Source organism: Colletotrichum lupini, chromosome 10 (genome assembly GCF_023278565.1).
Source record: "Colletotrichum lupini chromosome 10, complete sequence".
In the NCBI taxonomy this organism is placed as follows: domain Eukaryota; kingdom Fungi; phylum Ascomycota; class Sordariomycetes; order Glomerellales; family Glomerellaceae; genus Colletotrichum; species Colletotrichum lupini.
In genome coordinates, this window is record NC_064673.1 from 899,435 (window position 1) to 926,114 (window position 26,680).

Sequence of the window (26,680 nt, forward strand, 5' to 3'; positions counted from 1 at the left end):
CCGCATTCACTTGAATTAGATATGTCGGATACACGCCCCAAGTTCGTTAAGATACCGGAGGGCTGGCGATGCAAATCAGGAGAACTCGAACGATCCATACGACCACCGCCACATGACTGCTCCAAATGTCAGGCAGGGTACTACACTGAGAGCGAACAGCGTGGGTACAGGTATTCCTACCATCACAGTATCTCAGATACCTCTGCAATCAAAATAGCGTCTACATACGTCAAAGCACTTCAGGAGAGCAGAAAGCACATCACCAATCGACTGCGCTCCCATGCTGATCTCCTTATGAGCCGCTGGCGGAAGCGAAGCCAGGAAGAACGTCGCGAGCTGCTGCACAAGGCCGTGCCTGAGCTCGAGGAATCGCAGTGGATCAACTCCAGATACGGATACAGTGACGAGAGCTTTCGATTCGGTGAGCGAACTGCGCAAAGGCGACGCCAACTTTTGGTTCCATGGCTCAATGTCGAAGTGCTCAAGACGAGCCCGGCCGTCCTGTTCGCCCTCCTTCATTATCGAACTCTATATCCGCCAGAGGACTTCGCTGCGCTAGACTGTCATCAGATGGAGTCATCATGGGCCTGCGGATATTTTGACGTCGAGTTCTCTGCCAAATGCGTCGTCATGTCCGGACCACAATACGGCGATGTTGTCGACTGGAAAGCCCAACAGGCGCACACCGGATACACTCTAGGCTTCCCTCGGGCGCGACTTGTACTCGAAGCCCAAACCTTCCTCATGCAGATTCTTTCCAGAATCACGGATAACATTCTTGAGGGTGCAAATGCTGCAAGTGCCAGTGCGGGAACGGATAAGTGGAGAGATCTCACGTCAATTGGTTTCCGACACCCCGGGGAGAAGGAGCTCTGGTCTCCCTACACCAACCTAGCCTTCTCTCGGCCTCCCAAGCTCGACATGGACTACATCTTATCCATGGCCCAGACGCGCAAGGAAGAGGCAATCGACTATCTCATCAATCTTCAGTGCGACCCAGGATATCTTCGCCGGCAAATCAAGGGTCTCTTCAGCACCACGCTATATCGCGCGGCAGATACAGAGTACGCGGCAGCGATGGTGGCTGACCACATCTATATGGAGTATCATCGATACTTCTGGTGGTACTGGATTGAGGTTGAGTGCAAGCATGTGCGGGATCTACGCGACAAATTTTCAGACAGTACGCATCCCGGCCAGTCAATCCCTCCCAAGTACGACCTGGCACTTGGTGCTTTGGAGCTTCTCCTCAACGATCAAGGCATAGAGCGGACTGCTCGCTTCAAATGTCTCATACCCTGGTCTCCGGGACAGGAGAAATACTACAAACTGCCCAAGAGACCTGGCGTGTCCCTGGAGACGATCCTTTCCGGCGTGTCGCGGGACTCGAATCCATACACAAAGGAAGCTCTAGAGGAAGACCCGCTCGATTGGTGTCTCCATCAAATGTTGGCCAAGCCTGACAACCAGACACACATTGATCACGCTATCCTCTTTGCAATGATTGACGATCATCTGGCCAAAAATGACAGAAAGGAAGCAGCCCGTCTTAATGAGTTCCTCCTGCGCGAAATGGCAGACATTTCCGCCCTTCATGAGTCACTGACTTCTTTGCGCCTCAATCGACCTCGGAACACCTCCAGGGAATTTGAAGACGTGTTTCGGACGGAGAAGCGTGGAATTTGGAGTTATATGAAGGATAATAAGCCCAAAGAACACTCATGGCAAGAACTCAAGAAGCTGGGGAAGCCCCTTGTAGACGGCTTTTACAAAGGAAAAGCTCCCAGCGGCGTGAAAAACAAGGCATGGCTGCAGCAAAGCCAGACTATGCGAGGCTTTGTCGAGGGATTCTTCAAGGAAGTGGAGAACGTTATTCGGAAAGATCTCGAACGAATTGGCCTTGAAGCGGAAACCATCGAAGAGACCCTAAGTGTTGTGCTTGTCCAGAACAAGCCAGAATATCTGGAAGCGATCGCTCGAGAAGAAGAAGAGATCATGGCCAAGATCACCGAGGCCGAAAAGCCTGCCCCAGACACCTTTCTAGACAGAAGCACAGCGACGGAGGGAATCATTCGAGCTGATCTGGTCCAGACGACTCAACGAGAAAAAGTCAAGACCCGCCCCGACAACTCATCCTCGAGCTCCCAGTCGGTAGATGACCCGGAGTCTCCCGATATCGCCACACTTTCTATCGAGCCCGTCACACGACTTCGTGTCTCCCCGCGCACTCTTGGAGTGGTCCACCTCATGTACCCCGATGCGCAAACAAAGCCGAGAAACATCACATGGGACGACTTCGTATACGCTCTATGTGATGCTGGTTTCGTTGCGAGCAACAACGGCGGATCGGCGGTGCGGTTCGAGCGAGGATCAAGAGGTGGATCCGGCGATAAAGGGGCGATCATCTTCCACAAGCCGCACCCGGTGCTCAAGATCGATCCCGTCATGCTCCATGGCATGGGAAGACGGCTTACAAAGTGGTTTGGTTGGACTCGTGACTCATTCGCCGCTTGAGCTTCACAGGAGGGTTAGAAAAGAGTTTCGAGGGTGGATGAGCTCGGACCCAGGCATGGTGGTGGAATAAAATGGCGGCTTCTTGGAGCACATGTACGAATAATCTTGGGGTTTGTCCAAGTCAAAATGCGACGAGGGAGGGAGATAAGGCGTTTTGAGATGAGAATTTAGGGCTTGTAGGAAACTCTCTACACCGTATAGTGTGCTGTTGACCTTGGGTACCTCACATTAACACGGACTAAATTGCCAGAAAAATGCTCCAGATCAGCTCTATGAACTGACCGTGAACTGGACGGTCAGGAGCCAGCCTTTTCCATTTCATGCTGATACGTTGCTTCCATGTCTGATTTGAGCATTTGTGAATCTAAATAATTGCAATACATGCACGTGGTATTCTGAAAGGCACGTACCTATAGGTGAGGTGGTGGAAGTTGAAGGTCGGGCTGAGCCCCGGAGCGGACCCCGAATACCGGCCCCACTCATCCGTTACCCCAAAAGCCGGCTGCCGAGGTAACATTCCGAGGGATCGTGTCAGAACCATATCACTCTACCCAAAATGTGATGACATTGACGAAACCTCGGTCACTCATGAATCATAAGTTGATAAGCTTATTCAACCCTGACTCACACCCCACGAACTTTTCAATTGCCGCATCATTAGGTAGGATTCAGGAAGCTCCCGCAGAAAAGCTTGTTCCAGAAGCAAGGTTCCTCAGGTAGGGCAGCTCTGCCCGCTGCCAAAAGGGTCGTTCCGCACTGATGCATTTTCGTCCGAGCACCCTCCTTTCCGAAAGAGGAGAGGAAAAGGAACGAAAAGTTGGAATGGACAGGATGATTCCCTGGCTTTAGGGGACTACCGATTGGCAGTCGGCGTACATAAACTTAGTATCGTCAGTTCATTCTCATCCTGCATTCTGGGGTAGCCTTCGAAACCGCCAATCCACGTAGCATCCCATTCCTTTCCCCAGCTTCCCAGAGCTTGAAGCTTCGAAGCATCCCACCCCAAAAGCACTCACTCCAGAGCTGCATGTTTCCAAAGAGCTCCCCGCACTCAGCGGGATCATCGACTTACTCGACAGCCTAGCGGTGTTCGTATCAGTGCGGCTTTGTTTCCAAGTTCTATTCCCTGCGTGCCCTCCATCGGCTGAAACTTGGCCCAACTCTAAAATCAAACAATCCAAACCAGCAAAGCGCATGCTTTCGCATCACGCATTGGATGCATGCGCGACTTGCGTCTAGGTGCACACACGTGGCGCCAGTTGGCGCCGTCTCAAGAAAGTCATCCAGTCTAGGTACATTAGCAGTATTACACACATCTTACTACAGTAAAACAATATCTCCCTTTTGTCCGAATATGCACTTCATTCGACGTCCCCAAGACATCCCCAGTCTTCTTACATCCTCAATCTTGTTCACATCCCCAGTCACGCTTCGTCGTTATTCCTCGTCTATACCTAGTCCGTCCGCTCAGCTACTGACCGCCATTACCTCTTCAAACCTGTGCCTCCTGCGCAACCCTGTCCCCAGGATAAGGGTAGCTGGGCGCGCAGGTATCAATTTACCCCATAGACAAGGTCTCGGCTCGGCTTCCAACCCAACACCAGCCAAGCTCCAAACCCCAACCGCCCAATCACATCCCCTGACCCCAGAAATCAGATACCGCACCGCCCGCCGCCAACCTGCGTGTCCCGCATGTCGCGTGTCCCGCTTCCCCCCTCCATGTCTCCGTGTGCCTTCAGCTCCCTTCCCCCCCGCCAAAGTTCTCACACGCCACCATTAGCAAAGCACCGTACCACTGCCCACTAGGTACCCATCGCCACCGGTTCCAGACCAACACACCACCCACTCACACTGCCTCTACGTCTCGCTTCCGTCTCTCCCTATTCGCAGCAGCAATATCTCCCTTTCCCTTTCCCTTGACCGCACCGCAAAACCCATACCACGGCATTCGTTCCTCACGTCAAATTCCCCCCTCTTAGGATTCCCATCCCCGGTCTGTCAGTCTGCCAGTTTCAGGCAGGGTCTAGACACAAACACACTCACACTCTGCTGATCTGAGCCGCAGTTCCAGTTCCTTTGTCCTCTCTTCTCATATCTTAGTAATAAGTACCCCAAGACAAGAGAGACTGTACCTATCACCCATCAGCCGTCCGATCCCCAAGCTTCCTTTGAACACAAGACGCACACACCAAGCGGCACTAGTGACATCTTCCCCGTCCTTCCCCAACAAAAACACTTTGTATGTCTACCGATGATGCCCCCCCCCCCTCCCCTCCCTCCCTCTTCCTCTCCACGTATGCTGGTGTGCCGCCGCCGCCCCCCGGCAAAGCTAGGGATGGACCTAGCTAAGAGGCCAAGAGCTATCGAGGACGTCGAGCCGTCTACTTAACTGGAGAACACCCCCTTCTCGATCTTCTGCTCGTTCTTCATGTACCTAGTTTTGGAAATACCACATTGAGAAGTGAAAATCCCATCGTGAACAAAATCAACCATCCTCATCCAGCTACCGTCCAGCAAAACATACCTAGCCACCTGTCACCATGCAACCCAAAGCCGCAATGCCCGTCCCTCAGATCCGCCCGGCAATGTACGTCTTCTCCCCCTTCCTCGCTCACACACTCCCTCCCTCCCTCCTCCCAAAAAGCCGCCGACACTTCCCGCCGACATCCTCGTTATCTTCATTGTATTATTCAACACAAGAAAACTAACCTGTCCACACACAGCCGCCACCGAGGTCTCATCGTCGTAACCGCAGCCGTCACAGCCGTCGCCGTAAGCTTCAGATACACCGCCCTCTCCCGGAGAACAAACGACCAGAACCAGTGCTCCAGCAATCCCTACTACGTCAGCGTCGACCGGAGCGGCGGCGGGATCTAGAGTCTAAAAACCCTCGAGTTTGAAGAAAAAAAAAAGAAAAAAAAAACACAAACACCAAAACCATATACCCAAACGGTTACGAGACACGGATTGGTTCGGTATAAGGGGAAACTGGGAAATCACATATCGTAATGAATATTTGTCACGGCGTACCTCACAACTCATCACCTCAACCTAAACAACATGCTGCAAACAACCTTCAGTCTTACACGGCTGTATCTGAGGAGCATATCCACGGGGGGCGATGATCAAATTGACTTTTTATGTAAAGTATGAATACAGGAGACTTGGATGATCTGTAGTGGGATGGCGGCACTCAGATCCAATCCAGAACCAGATCTATCAAAATAACAGACCAAAAATTCCACAATCATTACTCCATCCACATGTCCAAATGCAATCGCAGCCAGCTAACGATGTATATGCGGCATGCCTCGGAAAAAAGACAAGAAATAACACAGAAACAAGAAAGGCAGGGGAAACAATAATGCACAAATACAACTAACCTCCAGAGGGAGGAAAACAAAAATCGTCTCTCTTGGTTCCAAACGCCCCAGCGATGCGGATGCCGGTAATCACCAACCATGACCTTGGTATAGCGCGCCGGAAAATGCCCAGCAAGAAATTTTTCAAACCGCGACTCCCCTCCCCTTTTTACATTGAGCTTCGCTTCGTCGGTCCCATACCCGGACCCTCGCTGTCAGACTCGTCGCCTGATGAGTGTGCCGGCTCCTTTCCCTTGCCCTTTGGCTTGTCCAAGGGGCCCAAATTGCTCTTACGGCTGGCCGGGCGTTTGCCCGTCGTTCTTCTCACCATCTTTGGTCTATCGCCGCCTCCCTCTTTCTGTCTTGCGATTTCGGAGCTTGTCAGCCCTGCAACCTTTTGCAGCTCCTCGCCCGATGAGTTGCGGCGAGTGGTAGGCGCCGTCGAGTTGGACGTCGTCTTCAGCCCGCGCAGCTCCCTCGCGACGTCTGCGAAACTCTCTTCCAAGGTCTTCATGCGCGCCAGGACAAGCTTGCTCATCCGGTTGCTGTCACCGGCATCCTGGCCTCGTCCCGCACCGCCTAGTCGTGCGTCCTTCATCATAGCCATGGCCATCTGTGTTTGGAAGCTTGAAGGCATGCCTCCCGTTGGGTCATCAGGAACGATGTTTTCGGACAGAATGCTCATGTCAACCGAAGACAACCTTCTAAGGGGGTTCGGGCGCTGTAAGCGCTGATCAATACCCGTGAGAGCTGCTCGGTTCGGCGCCGTTTGTACTGCATCCCTTGGTGGCATGATAGGTCTTGGCCGCGTGTTGGTGACATATGTTTGCCGGCGAGGGGAACGATGGCCACCAGCCGTAGCCGGTTCAACTACTGTAGGGCGACCATTCTGCACACGCGCACGCGTAGGCGGTGGCTCGGGCGAAGAATGAGAGGATGAGCTGGGCGGCCGACGCAACTCCTGCGGTGCGTACAAAATCGTGTTTGTTGACATTGTCCGGCTGTGTGGCATGCGACGCGCAGATCGAGGAGTAACCGATACGGAGGGCCTACCACTTGATCCCAATGATGAAGATGCCGGAGGTGGTACAAACCCCTTCGTCCTGGGCGTCGTATTGAAGTAATCGTCAATCGACGTTTGGTGTATGACGGGTCCCCGACGGCTGTCGCCAGCGTTCGTTGCGATATCTTCCTCCTCTTCCTCATCATTCGTAACGAGTTCATCGTCGCCGTCTGCATCCGTTTGTTGATTCTCCTCCTCCTTGGCTTTAGCCGCTGCGACAACATTCCGGAAGAAGGAACCGATGGCAGGCTGTGAGACGAACTCTGCTGGGTCGCTAGCCGCAGATCTGACATCTGATATCTGACGAGATCTCTGTGTCCGCAGCTCTCTAGAGAGGCTGAGCCTTCTATGCCAATCTGGCCGAGCACTTGTGCTTCCGTTCTCCAGGGTCGGCCACTGGGAAAGCTGGAGATAAGGGGAGGGTTCCTCCTCGTCATTACGATCCATCCAGTTTCGGACCGCATGCTGGGTCTTCTTTCTCTCGTTCCGCCTTTGGTTTCGCAAAGTCGCAAGGCCAGGACCTCGCCGGAAGACCTCCTCCAAGGCATGATCCTTCTGATAGCCAGTGATGGATTCTTCGCGAACGCGCACGTTGGGGCTGAAAAGAGCAGATCGACTTGCCGGGTCTGCAAAGGAAATTGTCCGATCCCGGCCGTGGTGGTGGTGATTTTCGACAAGATCCGTCGGCTCGTACATTGACGGGGCGAGCCAGTACTTTTCGTACAGGAAAATGAAGAACAGAAGAGGGAAGTGCGTGACCTTGATGATTGTTCTGTTCAGTTTGACGAAATGCTTGAGTGGCATGCAGTAACGCAAAGGCATCAACAGCCACGCGAAGATGTTTCCTGGCGCAACGTAGGAAAAGAGCGCGTCGTTCTTGACCATGGAGATAGTGTTGATTGCAAAGAGGAACCTGGATTTTGTTAGAAGCTATTTTTTTCAATGAGGCGTGTCTGATTACTCACTGATGCTCTTCTTTAGCATTCGAGGCAATCTTCATGAATGAGTTGGTCAAGACCGTAATGAGAATTGTGCTGGCTTTGTTAGATACAGCCCGTAGCTAGAGACAGACTTGACTTACACAATGACGAAGTGACACATGATGAGGAAGAAGCCCATGAGGCCCCTTTCGAGCCAGTTATACCCTGGCCACAGTTCCCAAGCAGCCGGGGTAAAGCCCATGAGGAGCTGGAAGATCCGGAAGGCGATGTCAGCAGCATTGTTATTACCGTCGGCCAGAGTGAAGAAGACAAAGAAGCCGCTGCACGAGATGAGAATCAAGACAGTGACGGCCACAAGGTCAACGGCCATCAAGCGGAACGCAATCAGCAGCTGTGAGAAGTACTGGTAATGGTCCAGCACGCTGAAGATGCGGGGCAGCAACAAGATGGCATTCGCCGCGAGAACGTCGTAGGCAGAGTCATTCCAGTGCTTTGCGTCCACGAGGAAGACCCCATAGACACGCATGAAGTAGTAGACGATCAACAAGAGGAGGATTCCCAAATCGAAAGCGTTCCAAAAGCTCATGATGTAAAGCGAGAACCCCTGTTCGTTGAACCCAACAAGCTCATCCAGCATGAAACCGGCACTCCAAAACCAGAATATCAACTCCAGCGAGCTGATCCGCGCTGCACGTTGGGCCAAGACAGCAAGAAACAGGGCGATGAGAACGAGAAGTGACAGCGTCGAGAGAAAGAACCTATAGCGCGGTACGCGAAGTCGTGAGAGCTTGAAGAGGGACGCCTGGCGAGGATCATAGAGAACCACACTCCTTCTTCCCGGTACTGATGGCTGCTGGCCCTCCTTTTGGCTGTTGCCGCCAAGCAGCGGCGTTCTTGAATCGGGCTTGCCCTGACCACCAGGCGAAGAAGGGGGTTCTCTGTGCAAGCTGTCTGCAGATGAGTAAAAGCTGATGGCACCGTTCCAGATAGCCTCCAACTGCTGCACCACCAGAGGGTGTGCGAGGAAGTGCTTGGCAGAAGCACGAATAGCAACCTCGAGTGTCGAGGTCCGGGCCGCGGTAAGGCGAGCCTTGGTCCTTGGGTCCGATTTCGGTGCATTTGCTGGCTGTGCGCCAGGGAGGCCCTGAAGGGGGTAAAAATCGTAGGATAGAGCGTCGATCAGCTCACGGGTGTTGTACTCTTTCAGGAGCTTCAGAGCCAACAATTCGCAAACCAGAGCCCTGGTAGAGCTGTTTCCAGCATTCCCTGGGTACATCTGGGCCTCCTTATTGAACTGCAGGCAGTTGGCCATGAGGCAGTATAGGGTGGCGCGGTTAAACTGCTGAGTCCTGATTTGCTGTTGCATAGGCTTGACCAGGAACTGGGAGACTTGGGGGGAGCGTATTTGGTCCCATGATAACGTCGTTTCGGTACGGGTCTGAACAATGATGCGAATCGCGTGGGTAATGCTATAGATGGGTAAGGAATCTGTAGGTTTGCGGTCAGCTTGAGGTCATGAGTTTATAGGGGTAGCCCATGCAGGGCCTCTGGTTGTCTTGTACCGAGATATGTCTCTGAGAAGAGAGGAAGGACAGGCAAGGAGCGCTGGATGCGATCTTCGTCGTCGACGTTGTCGTGGTCGTCCCCTGACTGGCCTAGGCCGTCGTCCTCCTCGTCCTCGTCCTCCTCCTCTTCGTCGTCATCTTCGGCCTCAGTGAAGTCTCCGGTTGCGCGTCGTGGTGGTTCGCCAACGTAGTGGCGATAGGCAGGGCCAGGGGAAGGGGATTGCCTATCGTGAAATCGGTCGACGCGACGGCTGCGATTGTTCTGCTTGGGTCGAAGCAGAGAGGAAAACATTGTCTAGTGGGGATGAGATGCAGCCCGCCGCCTTATGCTATCGTGTCCTACGGCGCCATAGAGGAAGGGTAGGAGACGATTCGAGAGTGCGCGGGAAGGAGAAGGGGTGGGGGGTTCGTTTTCGCGTAAACACAGGAGTTCGTTTCGAGTCGGTTTGCGGTAATCCTCGAGGAATACGTAAGAGAGCGAGAAAAAAAGAAGTCGTTAGGAGCAACACCAGGCCAAAGCACGGCGAGGAGGGTAGGAAATAGGAAGTGAAGTCAGGTCGGAATAGACTGGCCGAGCACAATGGTAAATAAGAAAGTGCTGGACAGACAGGTTGGTAGGCCAGTAGGGTTCCCCGTGGTCGAGACGAAGAAATCGATGCACTGTTTTGTGGGGAAGCTGGCCAAGAGCCTTTCTTCTAGACCAGGAAGAGGGATGTACAGTAAGACCAAGTGACAAGGAGCAAAGACACTGATCCTTGGAAAGTAAAGAGAGCAAAAGGGACGTGGGCGAGTGTTAGGAAGAGACACGGGCAAGCAACAGGCGCGTGGAGCGCGGATCGAGATTCTGACGAGGACGATGCGATTTTTAGCGTAGTCGGACAGGTAGAGTGCTAAAAGGCGAGTGATACTGCATGAGGCAGTCGACGCCGGTAGGGGACGGGAAGGCAAGGAACAGGCGAGTAACAGGATGCCCGTAAGGTATCCGTTCCGAGTAAGGTATGGATCTATGTATGGGATGATGTTCACCTCCTGTCTAGGTATGTATATATTTCCAAGTATCCGTATGCATGTATACTTTGAATCGCTAAGGTATGGGACGTAACCGTACATAGTACTCCGTATGTACGTAGGTATGCACCCCAGCTGCAAATGCAGGCCAGAAGCGAAGCACCTCGAAGCAAGATGGCCTGCATCGATGACCTCTTGCAACGAGGAAATCATAACCGGTGACGATAGCGACAGAGGGGAGAGACTGCGATAAGGAGTCTGGGTTTTAGCCATTCAAGACCGTTTACCACCCACCATCCGATGTCTTGTCCACACAGCCTAACCAACTTCCTTACCAACAACCGAACATGAGCACACACATGGAAGTATGCCGTACGTGTGTAAAGTGCGCAGCTGAGGATCAAGGAAAGGAAACGCGGCGCGCCACTGGGGCGAGTAGAGATGCAGCGTCGCGAAATGTCGTGGTTCTCGCTCGCATCGTGGCAGGCTGGGCTTGCCCTTCCGAGTTCCAAGGATCAAATGGAAGTGAACAAAAGTGGCAGTGATGGAGTGAGTAAACGGGGCATCCAAGATCCAGAGCTTCTCGCCTGGCACGCCTGGGCCGCTCGAGAGTCAGGAATGGGCTAGCGCAAGATCCCTGGGCGTGGGAAGTTGGCCTCTAAAAAGTGGGGGGTTCCAACGCTGCCAATGCGCCACAACGGAAAGTGCGTCAGGCAAGATGCGCCCACCTCTGCCTGCCTCTGCCTGCTGCTTGACTTGTTGCTTCCTGCTTCACCTCAACTTGCAAGAGCTTTCTGGTCAGTGGTCAATTGGAAAGAGCACTGGAGACCGGAGTGGGAAAACTGGAGGCAGGACCCAAATCCAATGGAAGCTTCCTGAGCCTGCGGCTGCAAGTGCTCCCTCATCCTAGCACATACACCCCGGAACTTCATGATGCCCACGTCCACATTCACGCATCGCCGCAGCACCGCAACTGGGTACGCACCGGGGCCAGTCCGCTCTGCGAAATGACACAATCAAAAAAAAGGCCCGGGGGAGCTCCATGTCTGTGTCGACATTCGTTTGCTACCCTGAAAGCCGATCCATCGTCCAGCCTAGACGTTTTAACGCCAGACTACCTCCCTAGCACGAGTACGTAGACCGCCCGAGTCTTTGCAGGTCTTTTGCAAGACTCCCGTCGCATCAACTTACCAACTACTAATTGCCTTTGGTGCAGCCAGGCGTGTTTTGCTATCAAAACAACAAAGGGCAAGGGGGAAAAGGGATACATACTGCCGAGTCTCCGAATCAAAAACCCCCAGTATCCGTGTCCATACCATACCGGCATACTCTGTAATACACTGCACATGCATGCTAATAACATGTCAGTTAAGCCACATTTCTGCAAAGGCACGCACATACACGAGAAAAGTAAAGACCGAAGACGACGACGACGACGACGACATCAGATGAAAATCGGGCGAGACATGCAACCGCATGACTTTGTTAGGACGAAAAAGAAGGAGACCCCGACACACAAGCGCCAAACACTCCGAAGACCCGACGCACTCAGACACCCGTCCCCGTCCCGCTCTGTCAGACAAGAGACATTCGACCGCCAGACACACAGGTACAGGTGCCTGCGTCTGCCTCTCGTGCCTCTGCATCCACGACTGTATCTGCGGCTTCCTCCCCGACGTCGTCCGGATCAATATCCGTAGCCTCCTTTTTCTCCCAGTATCCTTTATGGTCATCTCTACAACAACCGGCAGGCTAAGTAATTACACTCGGCAGCCAAAGGGCGAGAATGAGAAGGGGATCGAAGCAAAAGACGTACCAAGCAGACCCAAGAGTTGCCGAAGCTGCCATGCAATGCGAGGACCAATTTCAAAAATTCGACCTGGCAGATAGGCTGCATCCGCGGCCGCGCATCGTCACTTGACATGCGTGACACACGATGCTTGGATACTGACTGGCCTGGGCGGCTGGGCCCTTGTCATGGGTCGATTCGCGGTTCTCCTCCGTTGCTTTCCAAAATTGAATCACAACGCCTCACTCGGCATCCTCAGTTCAAGACAGTCACAAAACCAACGCGACATGTCTCTCCACCGCTAGCCTGAAAACTAGCACAGTTCGCAGGAGAAACAGGGCGAGTCGGTCAGCAACCAGTGAAGCAAACCTCACCTCGAGAGCCCCAGAGTCGCAACAGTGAAGCTTGAGTTGCATCCTCCAGCTCCAAGAATTCAGCCCCCCACAGGATCAGCAGCACACCTCGAGCCATTCCCTCGCTTGATTGGCCTACGGGGGCCGTCACCGCCATTGGCATCCCACACACACGGATGCACAGATGGCACCTGTTCTGGCCCAGGGTGCGACGCTGCATTTGGGGGACACCGCCGGGATTTTGCTCTCGACGGGCCCCTGCTTCCACACCATTGTCGTTTCTACTCCATGCTACTCCTCCAATCCTTTTTTCTTCTTGTGGTGGCAATCCCGCCCTCAAAGAACGGGAAGGGAGTGCTTCCCGTTTGCGCTGTTTTGGTTCCCGAGAGCGATCAGAGGCACAGCTACTTGAGTTGAAGTTGAGGCAGGCGCACAAAACATTTGGCTCAAGAACATAGTACGCGTGACAAGACTCAACGATACCTTCACACAGCCCGCACTTACACAAGGTTGCCGAAATCCTTCTGGAGAGAATGAGATGGTTGGTGTGCTTCTCATCAACTCGTCCAAGCCATGCACGGAATCTCAGCAGACGCCCGTCATGCCAGGTTACATTGAGACCAACACGGCCATCGGCGATTTATGTCGATTCAGATCTCGAATAGATATTGCAGGGTAGAGGCCGCCATACCCAGGCCAGCATCGTGAACTCTATGCGTTCCACCAATTGACCACACCGCAGCGCAAATCTGCAGGCCCGGCAACAGCAAACTTCGCAAATTCCCTCGCATTGTACAAGCCTCACGAGTCAAGCCTCCACCTTGCCGGCCTGTGTTCTTGCTCCCATTTTTTTTTTGGCTCCTTTCGACCTCTTAAATCCCAACTGGCTTAGCCAAGCATTCATGCTCCAGGCTCTTCCGAGACTAGTAAGCTGTCATGCTTACAGCTACTGCGTAGTAAGTTGTCCTGCTTATTCGTACGTAGTACAGCTAGTAAGCTGTCCTGCTTACAGGGGAGCCGCCCTGTCAGAGATGATGGGCTGGGTGAGATCCGTGGGGTCCATTAGAAGCGTCCAATGGAATGTCATCTTCCGTCACTTGACCTGCCTACTCACGCTACAACACTCAGTTGCCGTTTATTTCAACTACTTAGTGAGAATATCACATTCCGATCAACCAGTATAAGACATAAGTATGGCACGTGCAAGTACGTCAAGTCATCCGCATTGTCCGTTCCTTAATCCAAGGTGCCGAGAGTTTCTCCAAAGATGCTCCAAAAATGGTATTTGATGAGGGGCTGGACTCGAATTGGCGCCGTGTAAAACGCAAAGCATGGGTTTAAACCCCACCGTGTTATTTTTTTTTTGTCGCGACGGCTTATTTACTCATCGAGGCGAGATATATATGCGTAATACTCTACCAGTGGCCATTGCCAGTCTGGATTTTCTCATGGCCAATTTTCAAGCATAGAACTAAGGTGTGATTACTCAGAGTGAAACTATTTGGTAAGCAAAGTATTTAGACATTGCGAGGTCTCGATGAATCCGAAGCATTTTCCAGTCCGGGGAGTGGGTTGTTGCCCCAGCTGCCCATACCTACCCCAAATCGAGAGGAATGCCCCGCCAAAAACTCAGCACCGGCATCGGCGATGGCCAGGTGAAAACAGGTGAGAGCTGTTCTCACCTTGGCCGGTGTGCGCAGGTCAAAATCGGATTTTCCACTCATATTTAGTACGTAGTAACATGGAAGTGATTACGCAATAAGCTTACAAGCCAGCACACACATCAATGCTTCAAAAGAGCCACGGCTACCAAACGCTTGTAAGCCCAAGGCCCTAGGTACGCCCTCGAAATAAATCACCACATCGATCGCAAGGTATCGATTTGCAAGGTTATTTGGGGGACATACTATTGCAAGTAGCCTGGTCCATTCCAATCGTGGACTCGGCCAATTTTGGAAGTGATTCACAAGCGGCCGGTCCACTCGTGGCCAGCCACCGTTTTCTCACAGCTTTAGGTTCTTCACCACTGGCCACTCAAGCTAGGTGAATTTGAGGTGAGGAAAGAAATTTCTGCAGGGACAAGACCGACAAAATTCTGCAACCTCAGCCATCCGGGCGGGCTGTTGGTGGCATTGGTGAATTTTGGTGCTGGTGACGCGGGGCTAATTCCCCCGCCCTATGGCTAGAAGCGGCAATGACCCAAACCTACCGCCATTTTCTGCCACTTTCTGCCCACTTTCTGCCCACTTGGTAGATAGCGCTAGACCTTTGATAACTGACCGCCTGCGATTTCGGTGAAGCACAAGCCGTAATTTTTCAGTTGCAGATCTGTGTCAACGTAGCCGGGACTCCACCGTCCAGGGATTTTGCCTGTATCATTGGTCAATCCACTCTTAAATTCCTCCCCCAGCGAGGGAAGGCCCTGAGCATGGAGGAGGGGGGTAACCAGATGAATTTTTTTTTCTCACTGTCAGAGCAAGGTAAAAGTCTTTGGGTCCTGCTGTTTGGCTCTTCTCTTCCTCCTTCTCTCTTTTTCCTTTTTTCTTTCTCCGACAATGGTTGTCTAGAAACTCGCATAACTTCCCGAAGATCTATCGTGGCAGATGATCGCTGGGGAGCTCCAGAACCAACCTACGAGACTCTTTTGACGAGCTCGCTGCTGTCACTTTCTCTAGCACTTCTTTCTTTCACATCGTTGTTGCTTTAGACCCTCTTCCCTCCGAGAGTTTCTTCACCCGTCAATTTTCTCTGTGCCCCGCATCACCCAGAAGAAACTCCTCCTCCCACAACCGAAAATGTCGCCCACCGTCTACCCCCCGGCTGCGGCCCGCATTGTCGGCTCCGATGACGAGGGCCTCATGGCTCTGGAGCTGCCCGATGGCACCGTCTACCAGGGTTACAGCTTCGGTGCCCAGAAGAGCATCGCCGGAGAGCTCGTTTTCCAGACCGGAATGGTGGGGTATCCGGAGTCGGTGACAGACCCCTCGTACCGTGGCCAGATCCTGGTTATCACCTTCCCTCTGGTTGGCAACTATGGTGTTCCTTCGCGGGAGACCATTGACGAGCTCCTGGGCGACCTGCCCGCTCACTTCGAGTCGTCCCAGATTCACATCGCCGGTCTCGTCGCCCACTCCTACTCGGGCGAGGACTATTCCCACTTCTTGGCAGAGTCATCACTTGGCACCTGGCTCAAGGAGCAGGGCGTCCCCGCCATCTACGGCGTTGACACCAGACAACTCACAAAGTACCTGAGGTCACAGGGCAGCACCCTCGGCCGCTTGTTGTTGCAAAAGAAGAACCTGACCAACGGCACCGCCAACGGTCACGTCAATGGTGTCGCGTCCTTCTCCATTGAGGACTTCCAGGCCGTTGACTGGGTAAACCCCAACGAGAAGAACCTCGTAGCTGAGGGTTAGTTCTGCCAACAATTCTCTTGATTCGGCTTTTGCTTACTCTGCATTCTAGTATCAATCAAGGCTCCCAAGTTGTACAAGCCTCCTTCGAGCGTTGCCGTAAAGAAGCACCCCTCCGGCCGACCTATCCGCGTCCTGTGCTTGGACGTTGGTATGAAGTACAACCAGCTGAGGTGCTTCCTCAAGCGCGGTGTCGAAGTCCTGGTCTGCCCCTGGGACCACGATTTGGTCAAGCAGGCCGGCGAAGAGTACGATGGTCTCTTCCTCTCCAATGGTCCCGGTGACCCGGCCATGCTGGAAAAGACCGTCAAGAACATCCAGGCTGCCATGGACAAGACCAAGACTCCCGTCTTTGGTATTTGCCTGGGACACCAGCTGCTCGCCCGTGCCTCCGGTGCCAGCACCGAGAAGATGAAGTTCGGCAACAGAGGTCACAACATTCCCTGCACGAGCATGATCTCCGGAAAGTGCCACATCACCTCCCAGAACCACGGTTTCGCTGTCGACTCAAAGTCACTGACAGCCGACTGGAGGGAGCTCTTCGTCAATGCCAACGACGGCAGCAACGAGGGTATTGCCCATCTGTCCAAGCCTTACTTCAGTGTGCAGTTCCATCCCGAGAGCACACCCGGTCCTCGCGATACCGAGTACCTCTTTGATGTCTTCATTAGCACCATTGAGGAGTGCGCCGCCGACCCCAAGGCGCTCAACGCTCCGGTCAAGTTCCCCGGTGGCACCATCGAGGAGAACGAGCGTCTTCACCCCCGCGTCCACCCCCGCAAGGTCCTCATTCTGGGCAGTGGTGGTCTCAGTATTGGACAGGCCGGAGAGTTCGACTACTCTGGCTCCCAGGCCATCAAGGCTCTCAAGGAGGAGGGTATCTACACCGTTCTCATCAACCCCAACATTGCGACGATTCAGACCTCCAAGGGTCTTGCCGACAAGGTGTACTTCCTTCCCGTCAACGCAGAGTTCGTCCGCAAGGTCATCCAGTACGAGAGACCCGATGCCATTTACGTTACCTTTGGTGGACAGACTGCTCTGTCAGTCGGTATCCAGTTGAAGGACGAGTTCGAGGAGCTCGGTGTCCAGGTCCTTGGTACCCCCATTGATACCATCATCACCACCGAGGATCGTGAGCTCTTTGCTCGCAGCATGGACTCCATTGGCGAGAAGTGCGCCAAGTCTGCTTCTGCAAGCAACATTGACGAGGCCATGTCTTGTGTCAAGGACATTGGCTTCCCCGTCATTGTCAGAGCCGCCTACGCTCTTGGAGGTCTCGGCAGTGGTTTCGCCAACAACGAGGCCGAGCTCATGGATCTCTGCAACAAGGCCTTCGCCGCCAGTCCCCAAGTGCTTATCGAGCGCAGTATGAAGGGCTGGAAGGAGATCGAGTACGAGGTCGTTCGTGATGCTCAGGATAACTGTATCACTGTGTGCAACATGGAGAACTTCGATCCCCTTGGTATTCACACCGGTGATTCCATTGTTGTCGCTCCCTCCCAGACCTTGTCTGATGAGGACTACAACATGCTCCGCACTACCGCTGTCAACGTCATTCGCCACTTGGGCGTCGTCGGAGAGTGCAACATTCAGTATGCCCTGAACCCCTTCTCTAGGGAGTACTGCATTATCGAAGTCAACGCCAGATTATCGAGATCCTCTGCCCTTGCTTCCAAGGCTACCGGATACCCCTTGGCTTTCATCGCCGCCAAGCTTGGTCTTGGTATTCCCCTGAAGGACATTGCCAACAGCGTCACCAAGTCCACCTGCGCCTGCTTCGAGCCTTCCCTGGATTACGTTGTTGTCAAGATGCCCCGCTGGGACTTGAAGAAGTTCACCCGCGTCTCCACTCAGCTTGGTTCCTCCATGAAGAGTGTTGGTGAAGTCATGAGCATCGGCAGGAGCTTTGAGGAAGCCATCCAGAAGGCAATTCGTGCCATCGATTTCCACAACCTGGGCTTTAACGAGACCGAGGCTTTGATGTCTATCGATGACGAGCTGCAGACTCCCTCCGACCAGCGTCTGTTCGCCATTGCCAACGCTATGCACTCTGGCTACACCGTCGACAAGATCTGGGAGCTTACCAAGATCGACAAGTGGTTCCTGAACAAGCTCAAGGGCTTGAGCGACTTCGCCAAGAACATGACCAACTACACCACCAGCGACATCTCCAAGTCCCCTGCCATTCTCCTTCAGGCCAAGAGACTCGGTTTCTCTGATCGTCAGCTCGCCAAGTTCTGGAGCTCCAACGAGATCGCCGTGCGGTCTCTGAGACAGGAGGCCAGCATCATGCCGTTTGTCAAGCAAATCGATACCGTTGCTGCTGAGTTCCCTGCTCACACCAACTACCTCTACCTGACCTACAATGCGACCGAGAGTGATGTGTCCTTTGATGACCACGGCATCATGGTCTTGGGATCTGGTGTCTACCGCATTGGCTCTTCCGTCGAGTTCGATTGGTGCTCTGTTCGCGCTATTCGCACCCTGCGCCAGGATGGCTTCAAGACTATTATGGTCAACTACAACCCGGAGACTGTCAGTACCGACTACGACGAGGCCGACAAGCTCTACTTCGAGAACATCAGCTTGGAGTCCATCCTTGATATCTACCAGCTGGAAGGCGCTGGTGGTGTCCTCGGTGCTATGGGTGGACAGACCCCCAACAACATTGCTCTGCCGCTCCACCGCGCTGGCATCAAAATTCTTGGTACCTCTCCTGAGATGATTGATAACGCCGAGAACCGCTACAAGTTCTCTCGTATGCTGGACACCATTGGTGTTGATCAGCCCACCTGGAAGGAGTTGACCAGCTTCGACGAGGCCAAGAAGTTCTGCAACGCCGTCTCCTACCCCGTGTTGGTGCGACCTTCTTACGTCCTCTCGGGTGCTGCGATGAACACTGTCTACTCCGAGCAGGATCTCGAGAACTACTTGGCCCAGGCTGCTGAGGTTTCCCGCGAGCACCCTGTCGTTATTACCAAGTACATTGAGAACGCCAAGGAAATCGAGATGGATGCTGTTGCCAAGGACGGTGTTGTCATTGGCCACTTCATCTCTGAGCACGTCGAGAATGCCGGTGTTCACTCTGGTGACGCCACTCTCATCCTGCCCCCTCAGGACTTGGAGCCCGAGACCATTGCCAGAATCGAGGAGGCAACTCGCAAGATTGGTGCTGCTCTGAACGTCACTGGCCCTTTCAACATTCAGTTCATCGCCAAGGACAACGACATCAAGGTCATCGAGTGCAACGTTCGTGCTTCTCGATCGTTCCCCTTCGTTTCCAAGGTCATGGGTGTCGACATGATTGAGATGGCCACCAAGGCCATCACTGGCAAGCCATTCGAGGCCTACCCTGCTACCGATATCGCCCCCAACTGCGTCGGTGTCAAGGTTCCCCAGTTCAGTTTCTCCCGTCTTTCCGGCGCAGACCCCGTCTTGGGTGTCGAGATGGCTTCCACCGGTGAAGTTGCTTGCTTCGGTGTCGACAAGTACGAAGCCTACCTCAAGGCTTTGATGTCCACCGGATTCAAGATCCCCAAGGCCAACATCCTTCTGTCCATCGGTTCCTACAAGGACAAAAAGGAGATGCTGCCCGCCATCGACAAGCTTGCCCGCCTCGGCTACAAGCTGTTCGCTACCGCCGGTACTGCCGACTTCCTCCAGGAGCACAACATTCCCGTTCAGTACCTGGAAGTCCTTGCCAACGAGCAGGAGGACCAGCGTTCCGAGTTCTCCCTTACGCAGCACTTGGCCAAGAATATGATTGATCTCTACATCAACTTGCCTTCCAACAACAAGTACCGCCGTCCCGCCAACTACATGAGTAAGGGTTACCAGACCAGACGTATGGCCGTCGACTACCAGGTTCCTCTGGTCACCAACGTCAAGAACGCCAAGATTCTCGTTGAGGCCATTGCCCGCCACTTCGGACTCGAGGTCGGCAGCCGCGACTTCCAGACCAGCCACCGCACCATCTCTCTGCCTGGCTTGATCAACGTCGCTGCCTTTGTACCTGGTATTGCTACTGCCGGAAGCAAGGATCTCAAGGCTGTTACCAAGGCCTCGCTCTCCGCCGGTTTCAGCATGGTCCGCATCATGCCTGTCGGCGTCGATGGCTCAATCACCGATGCTGTCAGCCTGAAGGTCGCCCAGCAGAGCAGCAAGCAGGGTGGATTCTGCGACTTCAACTTCTCCGTCACTGCCACCTCTGACAACTCTGACCGTATCAGCCACGTCACCGGTGAGGTCGGATCTCTCTTCATCCCCTTCAACCACCTGTCTGGAAACATCAGCAAGGTCGCTGCCGTGACTGCCCACTTTGACAAGTGGCCTGCGCACAAGCCCATTGTCACTGATGCCAAGCTCACCGACCTGGCTTCCATCCTGCTCCTGGCCAGCCTGCACAACCGGAGAATTCACGTCACCTCGGTCTCCACCAAGGACGATATCAAGCTCATTGCCCTTAGCAAGGCCAAGGGCTTGAAGGTCACCTGCGACGTGTCCATCTTCTCCCTGTACCTCTCGCAGGATGACTTCCCCGACTGTGCTCTGCTCCCCACCAAGGCCGACCAGAACGCTCTCTGGGCTCACCTAAGCACCATCGACGTCTTCTCCATTGGCAGCTTGCCTTACCAGCTTGCCAGCTCTCTGGGCAAGACCGCCGATCCTTCCGTTGGCATCGCCGACGCTCTGCCCCTGCTCCTCACTTCCGTTACTGAGGGCAAGCTGACCGTCGACGACATCAAGGCTCGTCTCTACGACAACCCCAAGGAGATCTTTGAGCTCCATGAACAGGTTGGAACCAGCGTCGAGGTTGAGATTGACCGTCCCTACGCTGTCCACAACACCAACGGCTGGTCTCCCTTCGCTGGCCGCACCATGCGCGGTTCGGTCCAGCGTGTGACCTTCCAGGACCAGACCGTCTGCCTGGATGGCGAGCTGCTGGCTCTGCCTGCTCTTGGCAAGGACATGTCCACTCACGGTGCTCTGCCCATGTCCCCTGCGATCAAGCCTCAGCTGCAGTCTTTGACCAACCCTGACAGCCCTCGTGACCGTCGCCCGTCGCTGTTCAACACCTCCAGGCCCACCAAGCTTCGTCCCACCGACGGCTACCTGCCCAACAAGAGCAACAGCGGCTTCGAGGACCTCGGTCTTCCCGCCCCTCTCCACCCCGCCGTTGGCTCCAAGCTTCAGGACCTCCTGTCGCAGCCCTCGTCGTGGAAGAGCCACAGCTGCCTGTCTGTCAGCCAGTACACCCGTGCTGACCTTCACCACCTCTTCACTGTGGCTCAGCAGATGCGCCTGGGCGTCCAGCGCGAGGGTGTCTTGAACGTTCTGCGGGGCCGGGTCCTGTGCACCTTGTTCTACGAGCCTTCGACCCGCACTTCTGCCTCCTTCGATGCCGCGATGCAGAGACTTGGCGGCCGCACCGTCGCCATTGCCACCTCTCAATCCTCGGTGCAGAAGGGCGAGTCTCTCCAGGACACTCTGCGCACCCTCGGTTGCTACGGTGACGCCGTTGTGCTCCGCCACCCTGACGAGCATAGCGTGGAGATTGCTAAGAGATACTCTCCCGTTCCCGTCATCAACGGAGGCAACGGCAGCAAGGAGCACCCTACTCAGGCCTTCCTTGATCTCTTCACCATTCGTGAGGAGCTCGGTACCGTCCAGGGTCTCACCATCACCTTCGTTGGTGACCTGCTCTACGGCCGCCCTGTCCACTCCCTGATCTACCTTCTCCGCGACTACGGTGTCCAGGTTCAGCTTGTCTCTCCCAAGGGACTTGCCCTGCCTACCGACGTGCGCAACTTCTTGGTCGAGTCTGGCCAGCTCCTTTGCGAGTCTGAGGAGCTTACTCCAGAGATCCTGGCCAAGAGCGACGTGCTCTACTGCACTCGCGTTCAGAAGGAGAGATTCCCGACGGTGGAGGACTACGAGAAGGTCAAGAACTCGTACCGCATTGACAACCGCACCCTCAAGTCGGCCAAGAGAGACATGTGCATCCTGCACCCTCTCCCGAGAAACGAGGAGATTGCGCCCGAGGTTGACACTGACCAGCGTGCGGCTTACTTCAGACAGGTAAGTCCCTTGACCCTTGAGGTTTGAACAGAATGCTGACAAGTTGCACAGATGAGATATGGTCTGTACTGCCGCATGGCTTTGCTTGCGTTGGTTATGGCACCATAGAGATGAATTTTTCTTTTGGCTTTCTTTCCTAATTGTACGGGGAACTTGGACATGAGAACAAAAAATGCACACGTGCAAAAAAGTTTTAAGAACAGTTTGGTGTTTTGGGTTTTCGGGCTTTTTTCTTTTTTTCATCGGGATGATAGTATAGACACACACACAAAGTAGGAAGCAACTATTCCTCAAAATTGGCGTATAAGAAAGCGCGCCGTCAAGACGTCCGTTGTTTGGCTCGCGCCATCACGACGTCGTGGTGTAAGAGGGATTACATGTTTTTATTTGGGTTTAGAGGTGTTTTGGGTAGTGCGTATAGTGCGTTGCGTTCGCTACGTTTGTTGCGTACGTTGCGTATCTTGCGTACCTGGATGACATTTTTTACGATATGATACCCCCTACCCGTCGTATGTACGGAATGAAATACGTTTGTTTGGTCTGTTGCGTTATGTGTGTGTCTTGCGTGTATGTGTGTTTTTATGTGTGTTTTGTGTGTATTCTATTGTTATATGTGACGTCTCTCAATGTGTAGTCATCAAGTGGTCCGATCGGAGGACTGATGTGCTGGGCTGATCCCTGCTCCGCATCTGAGCTCCGCAATGTGGGTGTTCTGCGCGCTGTGCCTACCTCTGTACAATCCGATGTCTGGGTGTTTGAGTGTCTACGTAGTACGTTATAGGTGTGTGGGCAGGAGAGAAGAACGGGTGGAACATTCTGCGGCTGTCCACCCTCAGCAACGTGCTCCGAGAATGTGGGGCGTTTTTTTGCAGCTTGCGGTGCCCCTCACTCCAAATGCAAGCATCATGAGAGGAAAGTTACCAAGTCATGACATGACACTGCAACCGCTTTTTCAGACGCGTAAATCACCTCACCCTTTACACGCTGGTCTACGCACATCAAACACACCGCATCAACTTACTCTCGACATTTTACGTACCTAAGCGCGAACTTCCAAGCTGCAATTGATCTGAACGTCAATCCTAGCATTTCCTCGTGAGTCGCTTTTCATCGAGTCACGAAACAATCAACTTTCTTCTGCCCGTGTTCTCCATCAGCTGATGAAAGTTGGGTAGTGAGGAAGTTCTGGTAAACAAGACCACTTACTCACCAGCCAAGGTGAACATTCGACCTCTCGCATATGAGGCCCGGCTTCGCTTACAGATTCTCGAGATCGCTCAAGATGGCTCTACACCCGCCTCCCGAGAGCGAGAAGCTCATTTGTAAGTTCTCACCACTGCCCTTTCGATCTGCGTAGCATGACATCCCCGGGTGAAGAGGCACGATGAGAGTGAAAAGGCCGGATCACCGGGTCACTGGATGATGAAGACGCCGGGAAACAACGGCCCTCATCTCACTCTCATGCTCCCCTCCCATCTCACCTCACCAACCCCCTCACCACAAACCCCCAACAGAACACAAAAACTAACATCACAGTCGCACCCGCCGGCTCCTCCCAAAACACCCGCGCAGACCAATTCACCCTCGGCCGCCTCTCCCTCCCCTCCCTGCACCCAACCTCGCCAACCCACCAGTTCAACACCTGGTTCACGGCAGCCCAACAAACCCGCGCCGTCTCCCACCCGGAGACCTGCACCCTCTCCACCGCCTCCCTGCCGTCCGGCCGCGTCTCCGCCCGCATGGTCTACCTCAAAGAACTCGACGCCAAGGGCGGCTTCGTGGTCTACACCAACCTCGGCACCTCCCGCAAAGCAGCCGACCTCGCCTCCAACCCGCACGCGAGCCTGACGTTCTGGTGGGAGGCGCTGCAGAGGCAGGTCAGAGTCGAGGGCAGGGCGGAGAGGCTGACGAGGGAGGAGAGCCAGGTGTACTACGACACGCGCGTGCGCGGGAGCCGGATCGGGGCGTGGGCTTCGCGGCAGAGTCAGGTGCTGGAGCCGCGGGAAGGGGTGAGAGGCGAGGAGGGGGAGAAGGACGATGGGAGGGCGCAGCTGGAGGGGTGGGTGAAGGAGGTGGAGGAGCGGTTCGAGGGCCAGGAGACGATTCCGGTGCCCGAGTTTTGGGGCGGGTTGAGGATCGTACCGGAGAGGGTTGAGTTTTGGCAGGGGAGGGATAGTCGGCTTCATGACCGGTTTGTGTATGACAAGGTGGAGGGCGAGGAGGATAAGTGGACGATCAACAGGTTGAGCCCTTAGGCGGTGATGGTGTAGTTTCTAGGTTAGACATATACTCTGGTTTTTGTTGTCAAGTCAAAATACCATCACTCATCATAAGGAATCACAGCGAGGGAACAATGTGTAAAAGAGAGAAATTTGTCTTTCCAGGACTACATTACCAAATAGGGTATGATAAAAAGATGAACCATGGTTTCCAGTGTCGCGACCCTGATCCCAAACCCCCCAATCCGATACCGATGAAACCCCTTGTCCACCATATACGCCAGCCCAGTTTGATCGCTCGAGAAAAATTACAAAATGCGTAACCCGTCAAGCCCTCGTCGAGGCCGAGGTTTTGGTATCCTAAAAACGTTCAAGCTTTGGAAAAAATGATGTCGCCCCCTCAGTATACAATAAGCCAGTGAGACTTATGCAAATGTGCGAAATATCCTCTCGGAATCCCACAGGGCATGCAAATCAACCATCATGACAATCAAACAAAAACGCTCGCTCGCTGATTGTCCCGTCGTCCCTTTTTGTTTTCCATCTTCGTTCCTCAAAACTCCTCGCCAACTGGAGACAGACCCATGTCGTTACCAGAAAAGGTCAGGGACATGTAATCCCCGCCAAAGGTCGTCTTCTCAAGAGCCGCACGCACTTCGTCACCAAACGACTCGACCTCAGACTTGGGCGTGTCGACGGGCGTCAGCTGCAGGCCCAGACCAATCACGGCCGTACCGATCGTCATGCTCTTGCTCTTGCTGTGTCCCATCTCGTGGGGTTGGACGGGGCGGGCCGAGTTGTAGTGCCGTGCGGCCAGCTGCATGTCAACCATAGTGTCGGCGAGCAGATCCTCATCGTCGACCAGGGGCTTGATGCGGTAGTTGAGGTTCTCGCAGATGCAGCGTTCCGTTACGTTGATCTGCTCGCACGACCAAGTGTCCTTGCCCCAATTTGACGAGTAGTATGACGTCGAGTCGTGGCAGTCGTCGGTGAATTTGGCGGCGATGATGAGGGCAGACAGGATGATGAGCTCGGGCTGGACCGAGTCGATGTGCAGCTGCTGCTGGCGGCGGCGATCGAGAAGAGGGCTGTGGCCAAGAGTGTGGCGTTTGTTGTAGGAAGAACCGTCGACGAGCAGGGGGCACTGCAAGCGCCAGCTCAGGGCGAACTTGGAGTTGAGAGAGTCGAGGATGCAGACGGCCAAGGCAATGGTCTCGAGCGGGAGGCCGGACCGGCTGAGCATGGCCTGGACCAGAGGCACCGACGGGGTCGTGAGGGAAGCTGACGTGGGAACGAGGTTGACGAGGTGGATGGCGGGGCCTGTAAGCGCGCGGAGGTTAGCATTACATTGCATATAATATATTGCATTTGGAGCATGCCCATCGAACGAACGGGCGTTGGAGCAAGACGGGGTAAAGTCTGTAAGGGTTGCCAAAGCTCTTTCCCCATCCGCCATCACGTAATTCGGGCTGCACGTACCAAGGAACTTTTCTTGCAGGATGTCGCCTTCTTCCAAGGCCGTTTTCGGGCTCTGGTGGGCGGAAGAATTCCTGGATGAAGGTGGCGGGGTGGGAAGGTTGGAGAGGGGTCGGTAGGTGAAGTAGGCGTCCTCGGCTCCGTATTCGTCGTCCGAGTAGTCGGTGTTCTGGACCTGTCTCGCCATGTTGCCCATCTTGTCGTTGTGTCTCGTGCCCACGGCTCTGACTGATGGGCCTGGTGGTAGTTGTTGGTTTTGGAATGTGTGTGTATGCGAAGTGATTCCTGTTTTACAACAGTAACAATAGCGGAACGGGTAGAAAATTATCTGTTGGTGGATCGTGTCGGTCGTGGGTGGTAAACGTCGTAAAAGCCAACTCTTCCTATCCTCGGTCCTGAGCAGTAGGGGGTGCTGCTCATATTCGTATGCAGCTTGTAATCGGGTGTGTGATTAGGGCAGTAGCTCGTACTCGGTCGTAAGGGGATGATGTGATCACGCAACGTCGGGTTGGAGAGGTGAGTAGGAGAGCACAAGGAGAGAGGCTTGGATGAGGTGGGAGGTCGGGGCGGTATATGTAGTGAGGTAGGTGGATGATGGATGGTGGATGATGGACGGGCGTGGTGGGATTGGATTTGGGATTGGGATTGGGATTGCCAGGTCCGAGTACATGCTCCGTACCTAGTAGCAATGGGTGTGTCCGTACATCAGAAAGGGGCTTCGAACTTGGACACAGACACAGAGAGAAAGGATCCCAGATGCCGTTGCTGGTAAGTTATGCAGGGTTCATAAAGCGAAGTAAGGCTGAGTCGGGTTTGGGAAACGAGTCGCGAGGAGCGGGAAGATGGACGGGCGGGCTGGGCTAGAGCCTGGGATTCTGGGATTCTGGCACTCTGTA

At 54.1% G+C, this 26,680-nt stretch overlaps 7 protein-coding genes across 7 annotated transcripts; 4 read left to right on the plus strand and 3 right to left on the minus strand.

The window, feature by feature from the left end:
* Positions 1–21: 21 nt before the first annotated feature.
* Positions 22–2,514, plus strand: CLUP02_17467 (uncharacterized protein; the record flags this gene model as incomplete). The annotated part of the gene is made up of 1 exon (XM_049296377.1): positions 22–2,514. The coding sequence occupies one exon, from the start codon at positions 22–24 to the stop codon at positions 2,512–2,514; it is 2,493 nt and encodes an 830-aa protein (XP_049137601.1).
* Positions 2,515–2,585: 71 nt separating this feature from the next.
* CLUP02_17468 (uncharacterized protein) lies at positions 2,586–5,391 on the plus strand (the record flags this gene model as incomplete). The annotated part of the gene is made up of 11 exons (XM_049296378.1): positions 2,586–2,624; positions 2,765–2,809; positions 2,931–3,095; positions 3,180–3,386; positions 3,463–3,612; positions 3,701–4,243; positions 4,295–4,511; positions 4,574–4,592; positions 4,708–4,753; positions 5,043–5,185; positions 5,238–5,391. 11 exons carry the CDS (start codon positions 2,586–2,588, stop codon positions 5,389–5,391), a joined length of 1,728 nt encoding a protein of 575 aa, XP_049137602.1.
* Positions 5,392–6,045: 654 nt separating this feature from the next.
* On the minus strand, positions 6,046–10,726 carry CLUP02_17469 (integral membrane channel protein; the record flags this gene model as incomplete). The annotated part of the gene is made up of 6 exons (XM_049296379.1): positions 6,046–7,852; positions 7,905–7,973; positions 8,021–9,386; positions 9,443–9,740; positions 10,025–10,352; positions 10,584–10,726. 6 exons carry the CDS (start codon positions 10,724–10,726, stop codon positions 6,046–6,048), a joined length of 4,011 nt encoding a protein of 1,336 aa, XP_049137603.1.
* Positions 10,727–10,771: 45 nt separating this feature from the next.
* CLUP02_17470 (uncharacterized protein) lies at positions 10,772–12,752 on the minus strand (the record flags this gene model as incomplete). Its single annotated transcript, XM_049296380.1, has 8 exons — positions 10,772–11,049; positions 11,134–11,219; positions 11,276–11,453; positions 11,645–11,806; positions 12,061–12,205; positions 12,270–12,369; positions 12,402–12,483; positions 12,617–12,752. The coding sequence occupies 8 exons, from the start codon at positions 12,750–12,752 to the stop codon at positions 10,772–10,774; spliced, it is 1,167 nt and encodes a 388-aa protein (XP_049137604.1).
* A 2,518-nt stretch (positions 12,753–15,270) lies between these two features.
* Positions 15,271–22,197, plus strand: CLUP02_17471 (carbamoyl-phosphate synthase; the record flags this gene model as incomplete). The annotated part of the gene is made up of 3 exons (XM_049296381.1): positions 15,271–16,006; positions 16,061–22,089; positions 22,141–22,197. Coding segments are annotated over 3 exons (6,822 nt in total), but the record flags the coding sequence as incomplete, so codon positions are not given.
* A 1,132-nt stretch (positions 22,198–23,329) lies between these two features.
* CLUP02_17472 (pyridoxamine 5'-phosphate oxidase) lies at positions 23,330–24,344 on the plus strand (the record flags this gene model as incomplete). The annotated part of the gene is made up of 2 exons (XM_049296382.1): positions 23,330–23,411; positions 23,626–24,344. The coding sequence occupies 2 exons, from the start codon at positions 23,330–23,332 to the stop codon at positions 24,342–24,344; spliced, it is 801 nt and encodes a 266-aa protein (XP_049137606.1).
* Positions 24,345–24,861: 517 nt separating this feature from the next.
* On the minus strand, positions 24,862–25,980 carry CLUP02_17473 (uncharacterized protein; the record flags this gene model as incomplete). Its single annotated transcript, XM_049296383.1, has 2 exons — positions 24,862–25,628; positions 25,788–25,980. 2 exons carry the CDS (start codon positions 25,978–25,980, stop codon positions 24,862–24,864), a joined length of 960 nt encoding a protein of 319 aa, XP_049137607.1.
* Positions 25,981–26,680: the final 700 nt, after the last annotated feature.